This window comes from Urocampus carinirostris, chromosome 5 (genome assembly GCF_059441175.1).
Source record: "Urocampus carinirostris isolate Australia breed hairy pipefish chromosome 5, RoL_Ucar_1.0, whole genome shotgun sequence".
NCBI classification, from domain to species: domain Eukaryota; kingdom Metazoa; phylum Chordata; class Actinopteri; order Syngnathiformes; family Syngnathidae; genus Urocampus; species Urocampus carinirostris.
Genome location: NC_142353.1, coordinates 34261089 through 34281510, shown reverse-complemented (window position 1 = coordinate 34281510; position 20422 = coordinate 34261089). Strand labels below are relative to the sequence as shown.

Genomic DNA, 20422 nt, shown 5'->3' with positions numbered 1-20422 from the left:
TGCACTCAATTTGATTGTATCATCATCTCATTAGCTGCACCACTTATCCTCAGTAGGGTCGCGGGGGTGCTGGAGCCCATCCCAGCAATCATCGGGCAGTGGGCAGGGGACACCCTGAACTGCTTGCCAGCCAATCGCAGCAATTTGATTGTATTTCAATCCAAATTGATTTTAAAGATATTTCAGTTGATTGAATGATAGAAGAGCAGCACGGCGGCGCAGTGGTTAGCGCGTGTACAGCAGAGTCCTGAGGTCATGAGATCAAACCTTCCTGTGTTGAGTTTGCATGTACTCCCCGTGCTTGCGTGGGTTTCCTCCGGGCACTCTAGTTTCCTCCCACATTCGAAAAACATGCATGTCCGGTTAATTGGTCGGTCCAAATTGTCCCTAGGTGCGAATGAGCGAGTGAGTTGTCTGTCTCTGGCTGGCAACCAGTTCAGGGTGTCCCCTGTCCACTGCCAAGCAGATAGCTGGGATGTGCTCCAGCATCCCCGTGACCCTACTGAGGATAAGCGGTGCACATAATGAATGAATTAATGATAGAAGATTGCTAAAGTTATTATTTTCTTTGAAGTCAACATAGCACAACATTTATCAAAATAGAGACAATAGGCTACTGATGCTGACTGAATAACAATAACTTATATTATTAAATGTCCATGTTATAAGGATTTTTATGTGATAGAAATTTGTCTTTTTGTTTAATTACTTAGGGAACCATAAGTAAACATTGATTTACCTGATCGTATTGGAATATCTTCGTCAGCTTTTCAAGTTCGAGACATTTTAAAAAATGTCGATGTTCTATTTGTCCGGCCCTCAGCCTGTAGCCTCATTTTTTATTTGGTCCTCTGGCAATTTGACTTTGACACCACCGGCGTACATAATAAAGATAAACGATATAAAACTGTTGTACACTGAAGCTTTGAGTAGCGGTTGAAAAGAAAACACTCGTATAATATTCTCATACTGGCCAATCATTTCCTTCTTCAACTCGATTGTTGTTCTCCCTGTGATCGGCAAAAGGGAACAAAACGTAATGAATCTCAATAAATTCTCAGCACGTGTTGTGAGACTGACAAAAAAAATGCTAACCGACTGGGCAAGAGTAGTCAAGATGGCCGCTCATCTCACTTGGCTGTGGTTAGGTGTTGGAGTTCTGCTTTTTCGTTCACACAGCGAATCAATAATGGATCAAGTTTTAAATTACCGTATTTTCCGCACTATTAGGCGCACCTAAAAGCCTTTATTTTTTTCAAAAGCTGACCATGCGCTTTATAATACAGTGCGCCTTATATATGGATCAATATTAAGTCGCAAAGTATTGCAACTAAAGCTAGCAGCCGCCGACTAGATTTTCCCCCGAAGGCGAAGTCGTCCGCGGTGTATGCTGGGATTTATATACCGGCGTTTCATTTCCTAACCAATGTGTCAATCATCATTTGAATCAGTCACTATTGGCTAAAATTATTCGGAGGTAAAGGGGGCGGATCCTTTTTATCATTTACAGGCTCGAATAGGCTAAAGGGGCGAAACAAAGCCTGCAATTGGCCGAAAAAGATGAATGTGAATCACACGGTGGGTTGCACTACGGCATAGAGAAAACATTTTTTACTATTCTGTATTTGTAAATATTTTACTCTCCTGGATTTACTACACTCACGGTTGTAAGAAGACCATGGTTACGTATCATTATTGAACGAGATGGCTGCAAGAGAACTTAGGTGAGCTATGCGGCCTTATATTTTCCCGGTATCTTGTTTTAGAACGATCTTGATGTTTCTGTGATGAGTCTATTTTTAAACTAAATTGAATTCAAAGTGTTTATTGTCATATGCACAGTAAAGAACCCGGTTTCCCTGCACAATAAAATTCTTACTTTGCTGTCCACACAGTTGCTGGCAAAAAATAAAATGGAAACTAAGAAATGTTTGGCATTTCTTGAATCCCAAGACTTTAACCTTCCGAATGATATTTGGAACGATGCATTTGAGTGATTGGTGACATCGTACAGACACTGTTTCCGTACATGTCTGAGACACGTATTTGCTTCTTTGCAAGCTTTGGGAATGTTAAGGGGGTAATACGTTTGACTGAACTATCGGACTGTTTTGTTGACGTTCCCATTGTAGCGCCTAAGAATCCGATGCGCCTTATGTTTGGAAATTATAGTACCAAAAACTATTTTTTGGGGGTGCGCCCTATAACCCGGTGCGCCTTATAGTGCGGAAAATACGGTAGTTCAAATAGAATTGTTAGAGTAACGAGGTAGCACTGTATACATTTTAGTTCACATTTTTATAGAATATATATTATATTATACATAATATAGCCTCAAGGCGGAACTGTAGTATGTTTCATATTGTCCTCACTCATATTGCCATTCCTTTTTTTGTTTTTGTCAGGATCAGAACGGAAACCGGAACCAATTGCGTTACGTTTCTCACAAGTTTTATTGGAGGAAAGAGAAAGGGCTGAGCCCACGATCCGGTGTTCGCTGGACGCGGGAAGCAAGTCTCTCTCGTACTCGGATTGTGCTCCGAACGTGGAAGAGGATATTCCGTAGCGAGCGATGGCGGTGTCAGGGACGAAAAAACGGGTCGGTAGCCGGAACGGGAGAGTAAACGTAGTCGGGAACAAAAAGGGGTCGTAAGCTGGGATGGGAGAGCAGACCTGGTCAAGATCCAAACAGGTCGTAGCAAGAGACAAACGGGAGCTAACTTGGGACAGGTGGGAGTCAGGGTCGAAAAAGGCTTGCCTAGAATACACGGAGATTTGCAGACGGACTGACAACAGGGGATTGACAGGACTGGGCTTTAGTAGGGACAGGGAGCCAGTCAGAACCTGCGGCGGTTGTCGCAAAATGAGCGGGCACAGGTGAATCTTATCGGTAATCATCACTTTTTTTTCATTAAAAAATGTGGTAATTTACTACTTCATGGATTTCACCTCCATCCATCGATTATCTACACCGCTTATCCTCAGTAGGGTCACAGGGGTGCTGGAGCCCATCCCAGTCATCGGGCAGTGGACACCCTGAACTGGTTGCCAGGCAGTCGCAGGGCACACAGGGACAGACAATTTGCTCGCTCATTCAGAGGGACAATTTGAACTGGCCAATTAACCTGACATGCATGTTTTTGGAATGTGGGAGGAAACCGGAATGCCCGGAGGAAACCCATGCAAGCACAGGGAGAACAAGCAAATTCCCCACAGGCATGCGCCCACATTAAAACACGTAACACAATCACGGAGTTAACCCAACCCCGACTTTGAGTCCCGCAATTCTAACTGAATATAAAGTACACGGTCCAAAATCAACAGCCGGCAAATTGAACGTAAAATGATACCGGTACTTATGACATATGATGCAGACCTGCAGAGTCCGGGTCCCGTTGAAAATAATCCAAGGAAAAAAAATGTATATCTCCAAAGGTAAGGGTGGGAAAAATATCCACTATTGTCCGCTGCGTCCACAAACACATCTCACCTTTACTCCATTTCCCATCAGCCTCCGTTGTATTCGCCCCTTCTTTTAGATTCGCCCGTGGAAAATATATCAGAATAAGTCTCTAAAATAAATACATTACAAAAATATAGTTGCAAATACATATTATACATGGTTACACATATTTACAAAGAAAGACGGTACACCGAGAGCGTTTTCAAGGCTTTAATAATAATATTATAACTTTCATCCCAAACCGTGTCTGTGAAGGGTAGCAAAACGCTACTAGGAACACGCTCGCAACACAGGGAAACAGGTCTGTCAAAAAAAATACAAAACTTATAAAAATCATGGTAAATAGTACCAAAAACTCCTCTTTCTTCTTATAACTGACGTCATTAAAGTCGTCTTCCCCAGGATGGGAAAGAGGCTTTGTCATATAGACGTCGTCCTACACTCCTTTATTCAAAAACACGCTAGCAACACACTCGCATATATTCCACCGGTCTAAATCTTATCTTTTGTACTCGAGCGTCGCTGGCGGCTGTTAGAAAAAATAATTAAATTGGCCGCATCACTGAATACGCCGTCGGGTTAAACATTTGGGAAAAAAGTAGCGGCTTGTAGTCCGGAATTTACGGTATACAAAGATTTATGGACATCTTATAGTCACATTCAAATAAATCCCACTAAAGGTTTAAAGGGACATTGTTGTGGTAGAAAAAAAAACTTTATTCAGTTGAAATAAAACAATATTGGTTTGTATGATAAGCAAAAATAAATGAACAGTCATACGAAGATGCATTTTTAAAAATATCGCATGTCGGCAAAATCATATTTATCTTACGATAACACGAGGCTCGCCTAGAAGGAACCTTGTTGCTGCTAAGGGTACCTTAAAAGTTGATGAAAAATGGGAATTGTTGGTCTTTTTTGAGTCTCCGTAGTTTGTATTCTTCCTTGAGCTTTGTAGCACTCGTTTTTGGCTGCACTACACAATTTTGCGACATCTTGTGATCAAATAATACAAGCTGTGCCTTTAATTAGACAGTTCACATTAACACTATTATTGTTTAATCCAATACGGCACGAGAAAACCTTTGACTGTGTTTCCACATTCACTATTCTGACAATATACATAGCATTCATACATATGTATTTATTGTGAAACTATATAAAAAGCACACACATTTTGGCACTTTTGATTATCGTATCCAAAAACGGCAGCCTATCATGCTGTAACAGGGGAGTGCTCTGGTTACAATTCTTGTGAAATTCAGATTAACACAACAAATTTCAAGTCATCAATATCAGCTACAGTGAAGAAAATAAGTATTTGGACACTTTGCTATTTTGCTATTTTTCCCACCTAGAAATCATTAAGGGCTCTGACATTTTCATCATAGGTGCATGTCCACTGTGAGAGAGATAAACTAAAAAGAAAAATCCAGGAATCACAATGCATAATTTTTTAACGACTTGTTTGATACAGCTGAAAATAAGTATTCAAACACTTGTGCATCATCTAGAATTCTGACCCTGAAGGACCTTTTAGTCCGCCCATTGGAAGTCCACCTGAATTCCATGTATCATCCTGAATCAGATGCGCCCATTTGAGGTCGTTAACTACATAAAGACACCACCCCATACAATCAGTAAGACTAACTTGTAACATGGCGAAGACCAAAGAGCTGTCCAAAGACAAAATTGTACACCCCCACAAGGCTGGAAAGGGCTACGGAGCAATTTCCAAGCAGCTTGGTGAAAAAAGGTCCACTGTTGGAGCAAACATTAGAAAGCTAAACATGACGGTCAATCTCAATCAGAATGGAGCCCCATGCAAGATATCACCTCCTGTGGTCTCAATGATTCTAAGAAAGGTGAGGAATCGGCCCGAATCTATTCGACAGGAGTTGGTCAATTACCTGGAAAGAGCAGGGACCACCGTTTCCAAGGTTACTGAAGGTGATACACTAAGACAACATGATTTGAAATCATGCATGGCACGAAAGGTTCCCCTGCTTAAACCAGCGCATGTCAAGGCCTGTCTTAAGTTTGCATATGACCAATTTGAATGATACAGAGGAGTCATGGGAGAAAGCTTTGTGGTCAGATGAGACCAAAATAGAACTTTTTGGTCATAATTCCACTAAGCTTGTTTGGAGGAAAAAGAATGAAGAGTACAATCCGACCATCCCTACTGTGAAGCGTGGGGTTGGTAGCATTATGCTTTGGGGGTGTTTTTCTGCACATGGGACAGGACGAATGCACTGTATTAAAGAGAGGGTGACTGGGGCCGTGTATTATGAGACTTTGGGGAACAACCTCCTTCCCTCAGTCAGAGCGATGAAGATGGGTCATGGCTGGGTCTTCCATCACGACAACGACCCAAAGCACACAGCCAGGAAAACCAAGGTGTGGCTCAGTAAGAAGCATTTCGAGGTTCTAGCATAGCCCAGCCAGTCTCCAGACCTGAACCCAATCGAAAATCTTTGGAGGGAACTTAAACTCTGTGTTTCTCAGCGACAGCCCAGAAATCTGACTGATCTAGAGAAGATCTGTGTGGAGGAGTGGGCCAAGATCCCTCCTGCAGTGTGTGCAAACCTGGTGAAAGACTACAGGAAACGTGATTTCTGGATTCGTCTCTCACAGTGGACATGCACCTACGATGAAAATTTCAGACCCCTCCATGATTTCTAAGTGGAAGAACTAGCAAAGTAGCAGGGTGTTCAATTACTTATTTTCTTCACTGTATTTGAACAAAGCATCTGTATTTAAATTTCTTCCTATTTTCTGGCTAAATATGTATCTGCAGATTCCTGTCAACAATACTTCTATATGTAAAATTACAAACATTTTGTTAAATGTATGATTCTTACATTTTTGAAAGACTAAATGAAAGTACAGTATATAAAATAACACATAAACACACATGCTAAAAAAAGAAGGATAATTACATAATCTAAGAGGCTAACTAGTCACTAACAGGTTTGTGTAACTTAAAATATTTGTGTAATCTATCAATCCCTCAGGTTATTTTCTTAAAGCCTTAACAGTGAATTGACAGATAAGACATATACCGTAAATTCCGGACTATAAGCCGCTACTTTTTTCCCAAACTTTCAACCCTGCGGCTTATTCAGTGATGCAGCCAATTTATGCGGCGCTCGAGTACAAGAGGTAAGATTTAGACTGCAACTTTTTAGCTTGTGCAAAAATGAAATTAGCATAGACATATTTTCATCATGCAAATTGCAAAAAGAGAGGCACATGACGCAACATCCAAGCTAAACGCAATCGGGCAGTCCGATATAGAAGGAAACAGAGCTATCGCATGCAAACTTTATTTTGCGAGTGTGATGCTAGCGATGTCCATATGACAAAGTCTCTTTCCCTGACCAAAGGAAAACGACTTTGATGACGTCAGCTATAAGGAGGAAGATGAGGACGGCTCACCGTGCTCATTATAAAAACGATACATTTTTTTTACAGACCTGTTTCCTTGTGTTGCGAGCGTGTTCCTAGTAGCGTTTTGCTACCCTTTACAGACACGGTTTGGGATGAAAGTTATAATATTATTATTAAAGCTTTGAAAACTATCACGGTGTACTGTCTTTCTTTGTAAATATGTGTAACCATGTGAAATATGTATTTGCAACTGTATATTTCTTTTCTCTTTTCTCTCGTTCTGTATATTTATTTTAGAGACTTATTCTGATATGTTTTCCACGGGTGAATCAAAAAGAAGGGGCGAATACAACAGGGGCTGATGGGAAGTGGAGTAAAGGTGAGACGTGTTTGTGGACGCAGCGGACAATAGTGGATACATATTTTTCCCACCCTTACCTTTGGAAATATACATTTTTTTTTCCCCTTGGATTATTTTAAACGGGACCCGGACTCTGCAGGTCTGCGTCATATTTTAAGTACCGGTATCATTTTCTGTTCAATTTTGCCGGCTGTTGTTTTTGGACTGTGTACTTTATATTAATTGACACTAACAAAGATGTTACATAACGAAAATGTGAATATGCTTGATTGCTGTTAAGATTGTCGAGAAGGGTTGTTAAAACCTCACATTGTTTGTTTGCTGTTATTAGTGTCAATAAATTTGTTCAAACTACAGTTACAATTGCGGGACTTAAAGTCGGGTTTGAGTTAATCTCGTGATTGTGTTACATGTTTTAATGTGGGCGCATGCGGCTTATGTGCAGGTGCGGCTTGTGTAAGTGCAAAAGCGGTCATCCTCTTAAAATGTGGTGGGTGCGGCTTATAATCAGGTGCGCTCTATGGTCCGGAATTTACGGTAAATTCATAACCGATGACAGAAAGAACCAATTCTGGAAAATTTCAAGACGAGGCTAGGTTTTTATTTCATGGTAATCTGCCAGATTAACATGGCAGGGAGGAGCTACACGTCATGCTGTGTTATAAGGAATGAATTCAAATTGTAACCAACTGATTTTCCCAGCATGCTACTGTGGATGTAGGCGTTAAAACTGGTTGGCTGTATAGTTATTCATCTTAATAGTTGATTTGACATAAAATAACAGTATTGAGTCGGGTCATTTCTAAGACTTTATAGAAAAGGCGACAGCCTGTCAATCATAGGTGATGTGTAGGTTCAAGCTTATTCTCTGACAGGGAACTTAAATCTTAAGCGGTCTACATTAGAAGTGGCACATTGTCCTATTATTAAAAAAAAAAAAAAAACACCCTACAAGCGTATGGATCACATGTGCATTTTTGTTATACAAAGATGGCCGACCTAAAACTGCAGGTTGTCCTCTGCCCCACGTTGTGATCGGTTGAGAAAAATCACTATGGGATGTATAAACTGAAGTGCCCCCAGTAATTTATGAGGTCAACAAGCGCACCTCCTCCAGAGTGCGCCCTCTTGCGTCCCAGCCACGCTACTGCCGCCGTTGTGCTCCAGCACAGGCGCACTCTGCTCCATCCGCTTCATCACCATGTCCAGGAGGGTCTGCACCGCCCGGTCCACACCTAGGCCCGTCACTGCACTTGTCTCGAAGTAGGGAATGCTAGGAGGGTTTGGAGAATGTTGTAATATTAAAATATGTCACCGGCTGTATTTAGTCATGATTAGGGGTCTCATACTCAGTAGAGTTGGGGGCGGCTGGTGCTAGGATCTGGGTTGGGCCAAAAGAGGTTTTTCTCAAAGACAGAGCTGATAAATACATTCCGCTGTTCTAAAAGAGACAGGTTTTATATTTGTCCACTAGATGTCGCTGTAATGTGTACTTCAACCAAAAATGAGTCCAAGGAAGATTACAAATTACAGAGACTCAAAGTAAGCAAAGGGCATCATTTTTCTTTCATTTTTTACCCAGCCTTTCATAAAGAAGGACCAAAAAGGACAAAAAAAGGAACAAAAAATATGGAAGAAATATGGGAACCTCCTGCGTGGGTTCAAATCCAGCTCCAGACTTCCTGTGCGGAGTTTGTATGTTCTCCCCGTGCTTGCGTGGGTTTCCTCCGGGCACTCCGGTTTCCTCCCACATTCCAAAAAACATGCATTTCAGGTAATTGGTCCCCATGTCCCCTGCGATTGGCTGGCAACCAGTTCAGGGTGTCCCCTGCCCACTGCCCGATGATTGTTGGGATGGGCTCCAGCACCCCCGCGACCCTACTGAGGATAAGCGGTGCAGCTAATGAGATGAGATGAGATAAGAAAAAGAGGCAAAAAAGGAAAACAGAAATACAAATAAGTAGGGGAAAAGAAAGCCAAAAAGGAAAATGGAGAAAAAGAAAGAAAAAAGGAAGAGAAGAAAAAGGAATTTAAAGAGAAAAAAGACAAAAACACAAAAAAATGATATTTTTTTTCTTTTCTCTTATTTTATTTTCCTTTTATTTTTCATTTTATTTTCCATTTTTCTTGAGTTTTACTTTTTTCTATTTTCTTTTGTCCTTTTTTTCTTTTCGTTTTTCTTTTCTTAATTGACTTCTTTCAAAAGTAATAAGGTACGTTTTGGTCACTTTAAGTCACCGTGTTTTGTCTTCTTCCGTTGTTTTTTTTTTATCACTCGTTTTCAGTGGCACGACAGAATACAGCGACATCCAGTGGGCAAATACTACATACTGTCCTTTTAACTGTCATATTAAGGTAGGGGTCTAAAACTATCATCATAAAGACCAAAACTGTGCTGGGCATAGAGTTTGAGACGCCTGGTCATGATCTTGTACTTTTTCATTTATAACTTCTTCATTGAATTTGTTGTAATCATGCAACTTCAGTTGTTTTTTATTTCATAATATCATTTCACTTCTCTGAGTGAATTCCCTAACTGTTGTACTGTTGCTCAATACTAAATCTGGAGCACCCTGGTCATCCTGGGGATTACCACTTCTGAGGCCCCTTCCCAAGGTTTCTTATTTTCCTTAAGATCAGGAGATTGTGTCATTGTAACCTATGCAGTACTTTGAGACATTTTGTGATTTAGGACTATACAAATAAAGGTGACTTGACTTGACCTAACAACAGACAGGAAACATTAATTTCGGTTCACAAGATGTCTAAAGAAGCAGATTGGAAGAAGATCACACTAACTAAAGTCCAGCTTTCAGCCGTTTGAACAAAATACAATTGATTTCCCTATCAAGAGTACAACTTCCCTAAAGATGAGGCCATTGTCTTTGAGTTCATTTTTGCCCGGACTATATTCTTTAAATAAAACCTTTGAGGGAACTGCTGCTTCTGTTTTAAGCCTCTGTTAAGAAATGCTGCCTTCTCGTTATCTGGAACCAAGAACACGCTGAGGAAAAAAGCCATTCCTTATCAAGGACAATCAGACTTTGGAATTAGGTTTTTAAAAAAACCCAAAGACATATTTACGGTTCACAGATCCCTTAACCACATGGGTTGTAGGGAAACCACCTTCTTTGGTGTGTCTTGGGCAGGTACAGCCCAAAAACTCAAAAGCACTTCCCACCCTTGGTCTAGTAGGACAATGGGCTCACAAACAAGGACGTATTACTAAGCGGATGCATCCCAAAACGATTTGAGGTAGGTAAATTAAAGAGTTCCAAACAATGCATTCAACAAAATGCAATATTTTAAATCCAGACCCGTATCTGTCGGCCAGGTCCCGGGCCTGCCTGGCGTTCACATCCCGGTTGTTCCGGAGGTCGGCCTTGGTGCCCACTAGGACCACATCGGGGCTGTCGCAGTATGCGTTGGCCTGAAGTTGACCTGAGTAGAGCGACAGTACTAAAGTTTTGTGGGTCTCTGAAGCCCCTTCTCCATCCAGTAACGAATGTTTGTTTGGTGGGCGTGTGTGGTCACATACTCATCCAGTTCCTGACATTGAGGAAGCTTTGCTGATTGGTCAGATCAAACATGAGGAGGAAGCCCATAGCATCGCGAAAGAAGGCTGTTGTGAGGCTGCGAAATCTGAAAGGAGATTTTTGGGGCTTGAGAAATAATTTCAAAGTACCGTATTTTCCGCACTATAAGGCGCACCTAAAAGCCTGACCATGCGCCTTATAATACAGTGCGCCTTATATATGGATCAATATTAAGTCGCAAAGTCTTGCAACTAAGGCAGGCAGCCGCCGACTAGATTTTCCCCCGAAGGCGAAGTAGTCCGCGGTGTATGCTGGGATTTATATACCAGCGTTTCATTTCCTAACCAATGTGTCAATCATCATTTGAATCAGTCACTATTGGCTAAAGTTATTCGGAGGTAAAAGGGCGGATCCTTTTTATCATTTACAGGCTCGCATAGGCTAAAGGGGCGAAACAAAGCCTGCAATTGGCCGAAAAAGCTTAATGTGAATCACATGTTGGGTTGCACTACGGCATAGAGAAAACATTTTTTACTATTCTGTATTTGTAAATATTTTACTCTCCTGGATTTACTACACTCACGTTTGTAAGAAGACCATGGTTACGTATCATTATTGAACGAGATGGCTGCAAGAGAACTTAGGTGAGCTATGTGGCTTTATATTTTCACGGTATCTTGTTTTAGAACGATCTTGATGTTTCTGTGATGAGTCTATTTTGAAACTAAATTCAATTCAAAGTGTTTATTGTCATATGCACAATAAAGAACCCGGTTTCCCTGCACAATAAAATTCTTACTTTGCTGTCCACACAGTTGCCAGCAAAAAATAAAATGGAAACTAAGAAATGTTTGGCATTTCTTAAATCTCAAGACTTTAACCTTCCGAATGATATTTGGAACGATGCATTTGAGTGATTGGTGACATCGTACAGATACTGTTTCCGTACATGTCTGAGACACATATTTGCTTCTTTGCAAGCTTTGGGAATGTTAAGGGGGTAATAAGTTGGACTGAACTATCTGACTGTTTTGTCGACGTTCCCATTGTAGCGCCTTATAATCCGGTGCGCCTTATGTATGGAAAATAAAGGACCAAAAGCTATTTTTTGGGGGTGCGCCCTATAACCCGGTGCGCCATATAGTGCGGAAAATACGGTAATGAGATTTGAAATATAGTCAATTGCTCTCTTCAGACAGGCGTTGTTCCCTACTGCCTTAAAAAACGTGGTGAGGCCACTTTCTGGAGAGTTGTTGAAGAGCAGTTACCATCCAGAGCACAACTTATTGTTTTTAAGCAAGATTTTTAAGCCCTTTTTGACACTGTAGCATCGCTTACAAGGCAACAGGCTATCGCAGACAGTTCGACACACTCTGCTCAGGACTTAATGGTCTTCTTCACTAAGAAGATTCAATGCATACAGGAAGAAATTGCAAAAGATATTGTTAGTACCACACGTATTAAAGGACTGAAATTTACAGATGCACGACAGGGTGGCTGCCCTGGGAAAATGGCCGGTTTTAGTGAACTGTCACTTGATGATTTCAAACAAGTGGTGAATGCGGCCAAACCGACGACTTGCCAGTTCGACCCTCTCCCAGGTTCACTTATTAAAAGTCTTTTTAGCGTCCTTGGGCCTTCAGTTCTAAATATTATAAATACATCCCTCTCCTCAGGTGTAGTTCCAGCAGCTTTTAAGTCCGCCGTTATTAAACCCACACTGAAACGACCCAACCTTGATCCAGAAATATTAAGTAATTACAGACCTGTGTCAAACCTACCTTTCCTCTCTAAAGTACTCGAAAGAGTAGTGGCACAGCAGCTGAATGCTTTCATATCGGAGAATAACCTTTTTGAATCCATGCAATCAGGATTCAGGGCTAACCACTCTACTGAGACAGCTCTGATCAAGGTAACAAATGATCTCCTAATGTCAATGGATTCTGGCGCTTCATCACTTTTGCTGCTGCTGGATCTTAGTGCTGCTTTTGACACAGTGCGCCACAATATCCTACTAGAACGGTTGGAAAAATGGATTGGTCTCTCAGGAGCCGTCCTCTCGTGGTTCAAATCTTACCTCTCAGATAGGACGCACTGTGTTAAATATGGTGAAACGACATCTGAGCCCTTTAATGTTACCTGCGGTGTTCCGCAGGGTTCAGTGCTCGGCCCCCTACTTTTCAACATTTACATGCTTCCATTAGGTGATATTATTCGCAAGTACAATATCAGCTTCCACTGCTACGCAGACGACACTCAACTATATCTTCCGTTGGAGGAATCTTCCACACTAAACTGTGGAAATTTGGAGGCCTGTCTCACTGAGATAAAAGAGTGGATGTCACTCAATTTCTTGCGTCTTAACTCTGAAAAGACCGAAATGTTAGTCATTGGTCCTTCTAAATGCCGGGACTTATTCGCAAAAACTGCTGTGAACATTGACAAATGTCACATCACACAGAGTGACTCAGTTAAAAATTTAGGTGTCATATTTGACCCTGATCTATCCTTTGAGATGCATGTAAAGCAAATTACTAGAACTGCCTTCTTCCATCTTCGCAACATTGCTAAAATCCGTTCAATACTGTCTCAGTCTGATGCGGAAACAATAATTCATGCATTTGTTACCTCCCGTCTCGATTACTGCAATGCACTACTCTCCGGTCTCCCGAAGTCCAGAATCAAGTCTCTTCAGCTAGTACAAAATGCCGCAGCGAGGCTTTTAACTAGGACAAAAAAGTACGATCACATAACACCGATTATGGCTAACCTGCATTGGCTCCCAGTTAGTCAAAGATGTGACTTCAAAGTTCTCTTAGTATTGTACAAAATCATACATGGACTTGCTCCCTCTTATCTTTCAGATCTGATCTGCCACTATGTCCCGGTCCGAAGCCTACGATCTGAGAGTGCTGGTCTTCTGATGATCCCGAGAGCAAAGAAGTCTTCGGCTGGTTCGAGAGCGTTCTCCATCCGGGCACCGGTGCTGTGGAATGCTCTTCCCCCTGAGATTCGATCTGCAACCTCAGTGGAAATGTTTAAATCTAAACTTAAAACTCACTTCTACTCCATTGCATACGAATAACCTACTCCTCTTGTCGGTTGAAAATAGTTTGTGTAATATAGTGTAACAATCTGTGAAGCCCTTTGAGACTCTTCGTGATTTAGGGCTATACAAATAAAAATGACTTGACTTGAAATTTTAGATTTTTTTTTGTGTGTGTTTTTTCTTCACCCTGCCACTGGCTGGCAACCATTTCAGGGTGTATCTTGCCCAGGGCCCAAATATGGGAACCAGCACCCCCGCAACCCTATTGAGGATAAGCAGTGCAAAAATGGATGGATGTATTTTATTCAGAGTTATCATTTTTTTAGAAGAAAACAGCATTTTGGAGACATGGTTTTAGGACTACCAGTAGAATATAAAACAATATGGATTAGAAAAAACCTACAGTTCTTGTGCTATTGGATCTCAGTGCTGCCTTTGAGACAGTAGATCACCACATTTTATTAAATTGACTCAGAAACCTGGTGGGCATCTCTTGAACTGTTCCTATTCCTATTTCTTAGGAATGGAAGTTTGTTCCCAGTGAGTTAAATGTACGGATCCCCCAAATTAAATTTTAGGCCTAGTACTTTTTGATCTGTATATGCTTTCCATTGGCATCAGGAGACATGAAGTAAATGATAAATGGTCTGCATTTTATATAGCACTTGTCAAGTCACTGAAGACCTACCAAAGTGCTTTATACATTCTCACACACACTCACGCAACTGAAAGCCAGAGGTATCCATGCAAAGCACCTGCCTGCTTATCGGGGGCATTAGGAGTTAAGTGTCTTGCCCAAGGACACTTCGACTTATAACTCTGAGGAGCCGAGAATCAGACCTGTGACCTCTCGCCTCCAAGACGAGCGTTCTACCTCCTGAGCTACTGTATACTTAGAGGTCTTAGTCATTGCTCTTCAAAGTCAGCTCGAGAAACTTTTACCACTTTTACCTTACCATTTAAAGTGGAACCTCGGTTTTCGAACGCCTCTCAGTTCGAACAAATCGGTGTTCGACCAAAAATTTCGAGAAATTCTTGCTTCGCTGTTCGGTCAAAAATTCGGAGTTCGAACGCCGGTAATGCGTGAGTGCAGGACAGGTGAAAAAAGAAAAGTTGTTCGTACAACTATTGCCTTTAAGAAAGACATAATAGCTAAATATGAAAGAGTTGTGCGAGTTTCCGATCTTGCTAAGGGAATACAGCATGCGCCTTCTGCTGACCACCACAAAGGTAAGAAATCTTATTCATAATTATTTTCTTTATCTTTTTTTTTTTTACACGTTCGTTTTAGCGTAATCTTTCGTACGGAAGATTACGATAACTCGAACGTACGATTAGCCTGGGTTAGCTTTATGATTCGAAATAAACATTCAGGGTTTTGGAACTGAGCCCAAAATTCAGGGTGTTGGAACGGAGCCCCCTTTCCAATGAAGCGCTAGCCACTTGTGGTGCTAAATGACTTGTAAACGACCTGATTTTTTTATTTTTACACGTTCATGTTAGCGTAATCTTTCGTATGGAAGATTACGCTAACGCGAACATGCGATTAGCCTGGGTTAACTTCATGTTTACGTTAAACATTCATGGTAAACATTCAGGGTGTTGGAACGGATTAAAACGATTTACATTATTTTTAATGGGAAAATCGATTTTGGTGATTGAACAAATCGGTTCTCGAACAGGGTTCTGGAACGGATTATGGTCGAGAACCGAGGTTCCACTGTATTTTGACATATTAATAATCTGCTCATGCGATAGCACAGTATATTTAACAACGTATTTTGTTTAGCAAAAAAATAATAACAAAAATCTTAATGTAAAAACTGCGCACATAATTTTGTTGATTTGGATTTAAATACCCCACTAAGGGACATGCAAACACTACAACGAGAGGATGGTACCTCGAATTGAACCCAGTGCCTCAAAAATGTGAAGCAAGACTAAAAATTGAGGATTCAAATTTTCTTCGTTTTATGTTCCTATCAGATGAGATGTGCTATCTGGGATTCATACGTACCTCTCCTGTCCAGCCGTATCCCAAAGCTGAAGGTGAACTTTGAAGTTTTTTTCAGTTGATCCATCGGAATTTGTTCCCGTGTACATCTGATGAATAGAATGTATTATTACGTATTAACATACCAAAAATATATTACTGGTAAATATTTTATACAAATGAAACTTAAAAAGGGCAGCACGGCAGGGCAGTGGTTAGCGCATGTGCGGCACAGTTCTGAGGTCATGAGATTGAACCTCCTGTGCGGAGTTTGCATGTTTTCCCCGTGCTTGCATAATTTACCTTCGGGCACCCCGGTTTCTCCCACGTTCCAAAAACACGCATGTCAGATTAATAGGCCGTTTCGAATTGTCTCTAGTTATGTGAATGAGCGAGTGAGTTGTCAGTCTCTGTGTGCCCTGCGACTGGCTGGCAACCAGTTCAGGCTGCCCACTGCTCGAAGATGGCTGGGATGGGCTCCAGCACCCCGCGACCCTACTGAGGATAAGCGGTGCAGATAATGGATGGATGAAAATAAAAATATATATATATTTGTGCTTTTTTTGATTAAAGTTTTTGTTCTACTTTGTAATGTATTTTTATAAATTCCATACCAAAATATACTATGGGTAAACCTTATACTAATGACAATAAATACATTATATATATATATATATATATATATATATATATATATATATATATATATATATATATCGTTTTTGATTTTTTTTTTTAAACATCTTTGTTCCTGTTTGAAATGTTGAAGATGCTAAGTATTGAATTCTTTTGTAATGAAAAGAGAGAAAAAAGACGAAATGTGATAGAGGTTTATCTGGTGTTGTTGAAACTTCTCACATAGGATTCGCAGATTAAAAATCTGTTCTGTGGTGCTCCTTCCCTCCCTGAAATCTGCCTGTTCTCCGCCTAGGATGCTTTTAGCTTGTGGTTTCAGTCTGTTCAATATTACATTTATCATAACTTTATTTGCATGGCTTAAAAGACTGATCGTTCTGTAGTTGGAACGTAGTTGAAGCTTTCTTTTCTTTCGTAGCATAATTACTAAAGATTTTGACCTTGCAGATGGCCACTGTTTGCCAAATCTTTCTGCAAATCTCTGTCAAGGGTCTAGTTTGCCCACCACCATTTCGTATGAGTTCTAATGGGATGTTTTGAGTTGTCCCTTGCCCGCATGTTGGTTTAAGATCAGGTAATTGAGTAATTGTAATCCTGTACAGTCCTTTGAGACATTTTTGTGATTAAGCTATATAAATGAATGTGACTTGACTTGTTGTTAATTCCTGGAGAGTTTCCGTTCCTCAGCGAGTTAATTGCTGCCTCTACTTCTTCTCCGAGGATAGGGGAGTCGTCCCTTTCCCAAAGGCCAGAATTCTTAAGGACCTCAGGGTTCCCTGTGTCGGGTGCTTGCAAAGTTTGGAGCAGCATTTTGTCCATCTTTTGATGATCTATTTTTCTTCAGTTGGCTTATTCCCTACCTCATTCTGAATGCTGTTGACTTTTGGCTGTTTTGTTTGTGTGAGGTTTTTTACAATCTGAAGGGCTTTCTTTGAATTGTTCTTGTTGAGGCACTCTTCTAACTCCAAGCATTGGTCTTCGATCCATTTTTCCATTGCTTTTCTTAAGTTTTTTCTAATTTTCTTGTTGGCTGCGCTATACTTGGCTCTTTTCCTCTTTACTCCTCGCCTCATGTCGCACTGTTAGCGAATTTCGTTTGTAACCCACGGCTTTATCTTCTTCCGGTGTATCCCTACAATTTATTTTGGTGCTTCAGTCATCGTTTTGGAGAACTTGGTGGTCAGGGTTTGGACATCTTCGTCCAAGGCATAAAAAAACGTTTATACAGTACTTTTATTTGTTAAACAAATGCTTGAGCCTGTATATTAGCTCTGTTTTTTGGTTTCAATGTACAATATTTAAAAATAAATATGTATTCAACACAGGTTTTGAAAAGCGCGGGGCCTTTTTGGAAGGCAACCCCAGCAAAACACAATGGTTTACTGTAAGAAATTCTTGAGTTTTACTACTGTGAAATTTGATTCAAGATCTTTGGTGGCGTCACTCACCAGACGTTTTTCCCGGAAGTCGATACCCACAGTGGTGGTGAACTTGCGGTTGAACTTGTTATCAGTGTACCTGTACAAAAACGTGGTCTTTCCCACTCCTGAGTCACCCAGTGCGAGCAGCTTGATCAGATAGTCGTAATCCCAATCGGCCATGGCGTTGCTCAGCCTGCCGAGCGATGTGGAACAAAGTAAAAAACAAAAGCAGTGAAAAGGTTGAAGTGAGCTTAGCGTGGCGTCTTAATGCCGTGATCAGAGCAGGACGAACACATGACTTGCGCTGAGCTCCGCATGAGCGCTCAAAGGAGTGATTACTTCTCCTGTTTGAGTAGACAGAAAACCCCTTTATGTGCTGCACATCGAGACTTCCTGATGAGCCCACCGACAGCGTGGACAATCAAATTTGGCTGAGAAGCCCACAAGGCAATAAAAACACAGCGACGTGTTGTTGGGTTATGCCCAGTATCGTGATGAAATCCCTGTGAAGAAAGACAACCTTTTCCAAACCGAAGATCCATCGCAAATATGCCTAAAATTCACATTAACAAGCCATGGGTTAAAGGTACAGTGTGTTATTTTTGACCAATAGATGTGTATGGTGTTGTTAAAACTACGGCAGGGGGTCTCCAACGTTTTTTAAGCCGAAAGCTGCTTTTTGTTACTAATTAGCGCAAAGGGCACCCAGTTTTGTATGCATTTCTAAAATAACAACTTATCATGTTATTACTATGTTGTTCCTTTGTTATCACCAGGTTAATTATGGGAAATAGGGTTAAATATACTGAGACAAGCACTAAAAAGAAAACATTTTACTAGAAAATCACAATTTCTCAGCATGTGTAAGCTATTTTCAGAATAGGTCCGCAGCCACCTCAGGGCACGTTGGAGACTCTTGATCTATGGAGACGCAAAGTGTCCAAAACACGTGATCATTTTCCTTGACTTTTTTTGACTAATGACTAGAAAAAAAGAGTTAAACAAAAAGGAAAGAAAAGAGGAGGGATAAAGGGAAAAATTACAGGAAAACATGAAGAAAAAAAGTAAAGCAAAACATAATAAAAAAAGGAAAGGAAAGAAAAGAAAAAGATGAAACAAGGAAAAGGGAGGGGGGGAAATATGTAGGTATATTTTTAGGTTAACAAATAACGCACAAAAACTGAATTCAGATGACATTGATTATTTACTCATAAGCCGCAATGTAAAATCTTCTTTTAATAAATTTCACCAAAAACAAACTCGATTCTTCCGCATTATTACTCAAAACCAAAGAGGAAAATTTGCATAAAGCACTCTTTCAGTTTTGCTATAGAAAATTTGGAGTTGCATGTCTTCAACTCAAAGGGATAGTGTGTAATATTTATTGCCTCCTAGTGGTACAAAAACTTTCATTTAGTAAAAAAAAAAAACATTAATAGGATCACTAGGCAAAAATATATAACTTTCATACAAATGTTCACTTTAATAAAACAGGTCGAGAAATTTGTACTTCTTTTACATCGTGGAATCCCTATTTAAGTCGCCGCCATGTTTGTCTGACGTCTTATGGCTTGCTGTGGCACTAGCTTTCGTTTGCAGTGCCATCTAGTGGTCAGATAGTACACACTGGGCCTTTAATATTTTTGGGCAGCACCTTGAGTCGTATTGCTATAGAAATACATTTTTGTTTGATTTCTAGGATGAAATGAAAAGCTTTAAATAGGTATGGAAAATTACGCATATTCAGATATTCTTTAGGTAAATAAATGACACAAGAAAATATAAATCACACATGACAAGTTATTTGCTCATAATGCCCAATATAAGATCTTCTTTTCATGAATCTCACAAAAAAAAATCCTTGAACCATTTCCCCCCATCATTATTCGAGAGACAATGAAAAAATCAGCATAAAACACTCATTCAATTATGCTTTTTAAAATTCGGGGTTGCATGTCTACAGCTTAGCGGCACGGCGACTGGGTGGTTAGTGCGCAGCCCCACGGTGCATAAGTTCAGGGTTCAAGTCCAGCTACCGCAAGCTCCCTGTGTGGAGTTTGCATGGTCTCCCATGCCTGCGTGGGTTTCCTCCCACATTCCAAAAACATACATTTTGGGTTATTTGACTGGTTCAAATTGTCCCTAGGTGTGAAAGAGCGAGTCAATGGTTGTCTGTCTCTGTGTGCCCTGCGACTGGCTGGAAACCAGTTCAGTCTCCTGCCCACTGCCCAAAGATAGCCGGGATGGGCTCCAGCTCCCCCGCGACCCTACTGAGGATAAGCAGTAAAGATAATGGATGGATGGATGTCTACAGCATACCGTTTTGATGCAGGATTTTGAGTTTTAATGTGTTACCTGAAAAGGTCTTTACAAATACATTTCAATTGACTGATTCATTGAACTGTCCGATTGTTTTATAATTTGTACACACTCTAAAAGGGCATGAAACAAAAACAAATGATGTATTTGAATGCAAAGTTGCCATTTCCAAGAATTTTGGTTATCAGAAACAGGTATGCATAGGAAAGAAGTCTTACCAGCAAAAGTGGATACAGCCTCTGCGTCCATCT

At 40.7% G+C, this 20422-nt stretch overlaps 1 protein-coding gene across 1 annotated transcript; it reads right to left on the bottom strand.

The window, feature by feature from the left end:
• Positions 1-5250: 5250 nt before the first annotated feature.
• LOC148366118 (ras-related protein Rab-27B-like) lies at positions 5251-20419 on the bottom strand. Its single transcript, XM_088335162.1, has 6 exons — positions 20390-20419; positions 17880-18045; positions 15820-15905; positions 10756-10859; positions 10535-10658; positions 5251-8490 (listed from the first exon to the last, which is right to left on the bottom strand). The coding sequence occupies exons 2-6, from the start codon at positions 18030-18032 to the stop codon at positions 8313-8315; spliced, it is 645 nt and encodes a 214-aa protein (XP_088191288.1). The 5' UTR covers positions 18033-18045; positions 20390-20419; the 3' UTR covers positions 5251-8312.
• Positions 20420-20422: the final 3 nt, after the last annotated feature.

Excerpts from the sequence above, each read along its gene's own strand:
- LOC148366118 (XM_088335162.1), bottom strand. The coding sequence starts at position 18,032 with ATGGCCGATTGGGATTACGACTATCTGATCAAGCTGCTCGCACTGGGT. Across the intron at positions 10,860-15,819 it reads GATACGGCTGGACAGGAGAG|ATTTCGCAGCCTCACAACAG; the intron begins GTACGTATGAAT and ends ATCTCCTTTCAG. Across the intron at positions 10,659-10,755 it reads CAATGTCAGGAACTGGATGA|GTCAACTTCAGGCCAACGCA; the intron begins GTATGTGACCAC and ends CGCTCTACTCAG.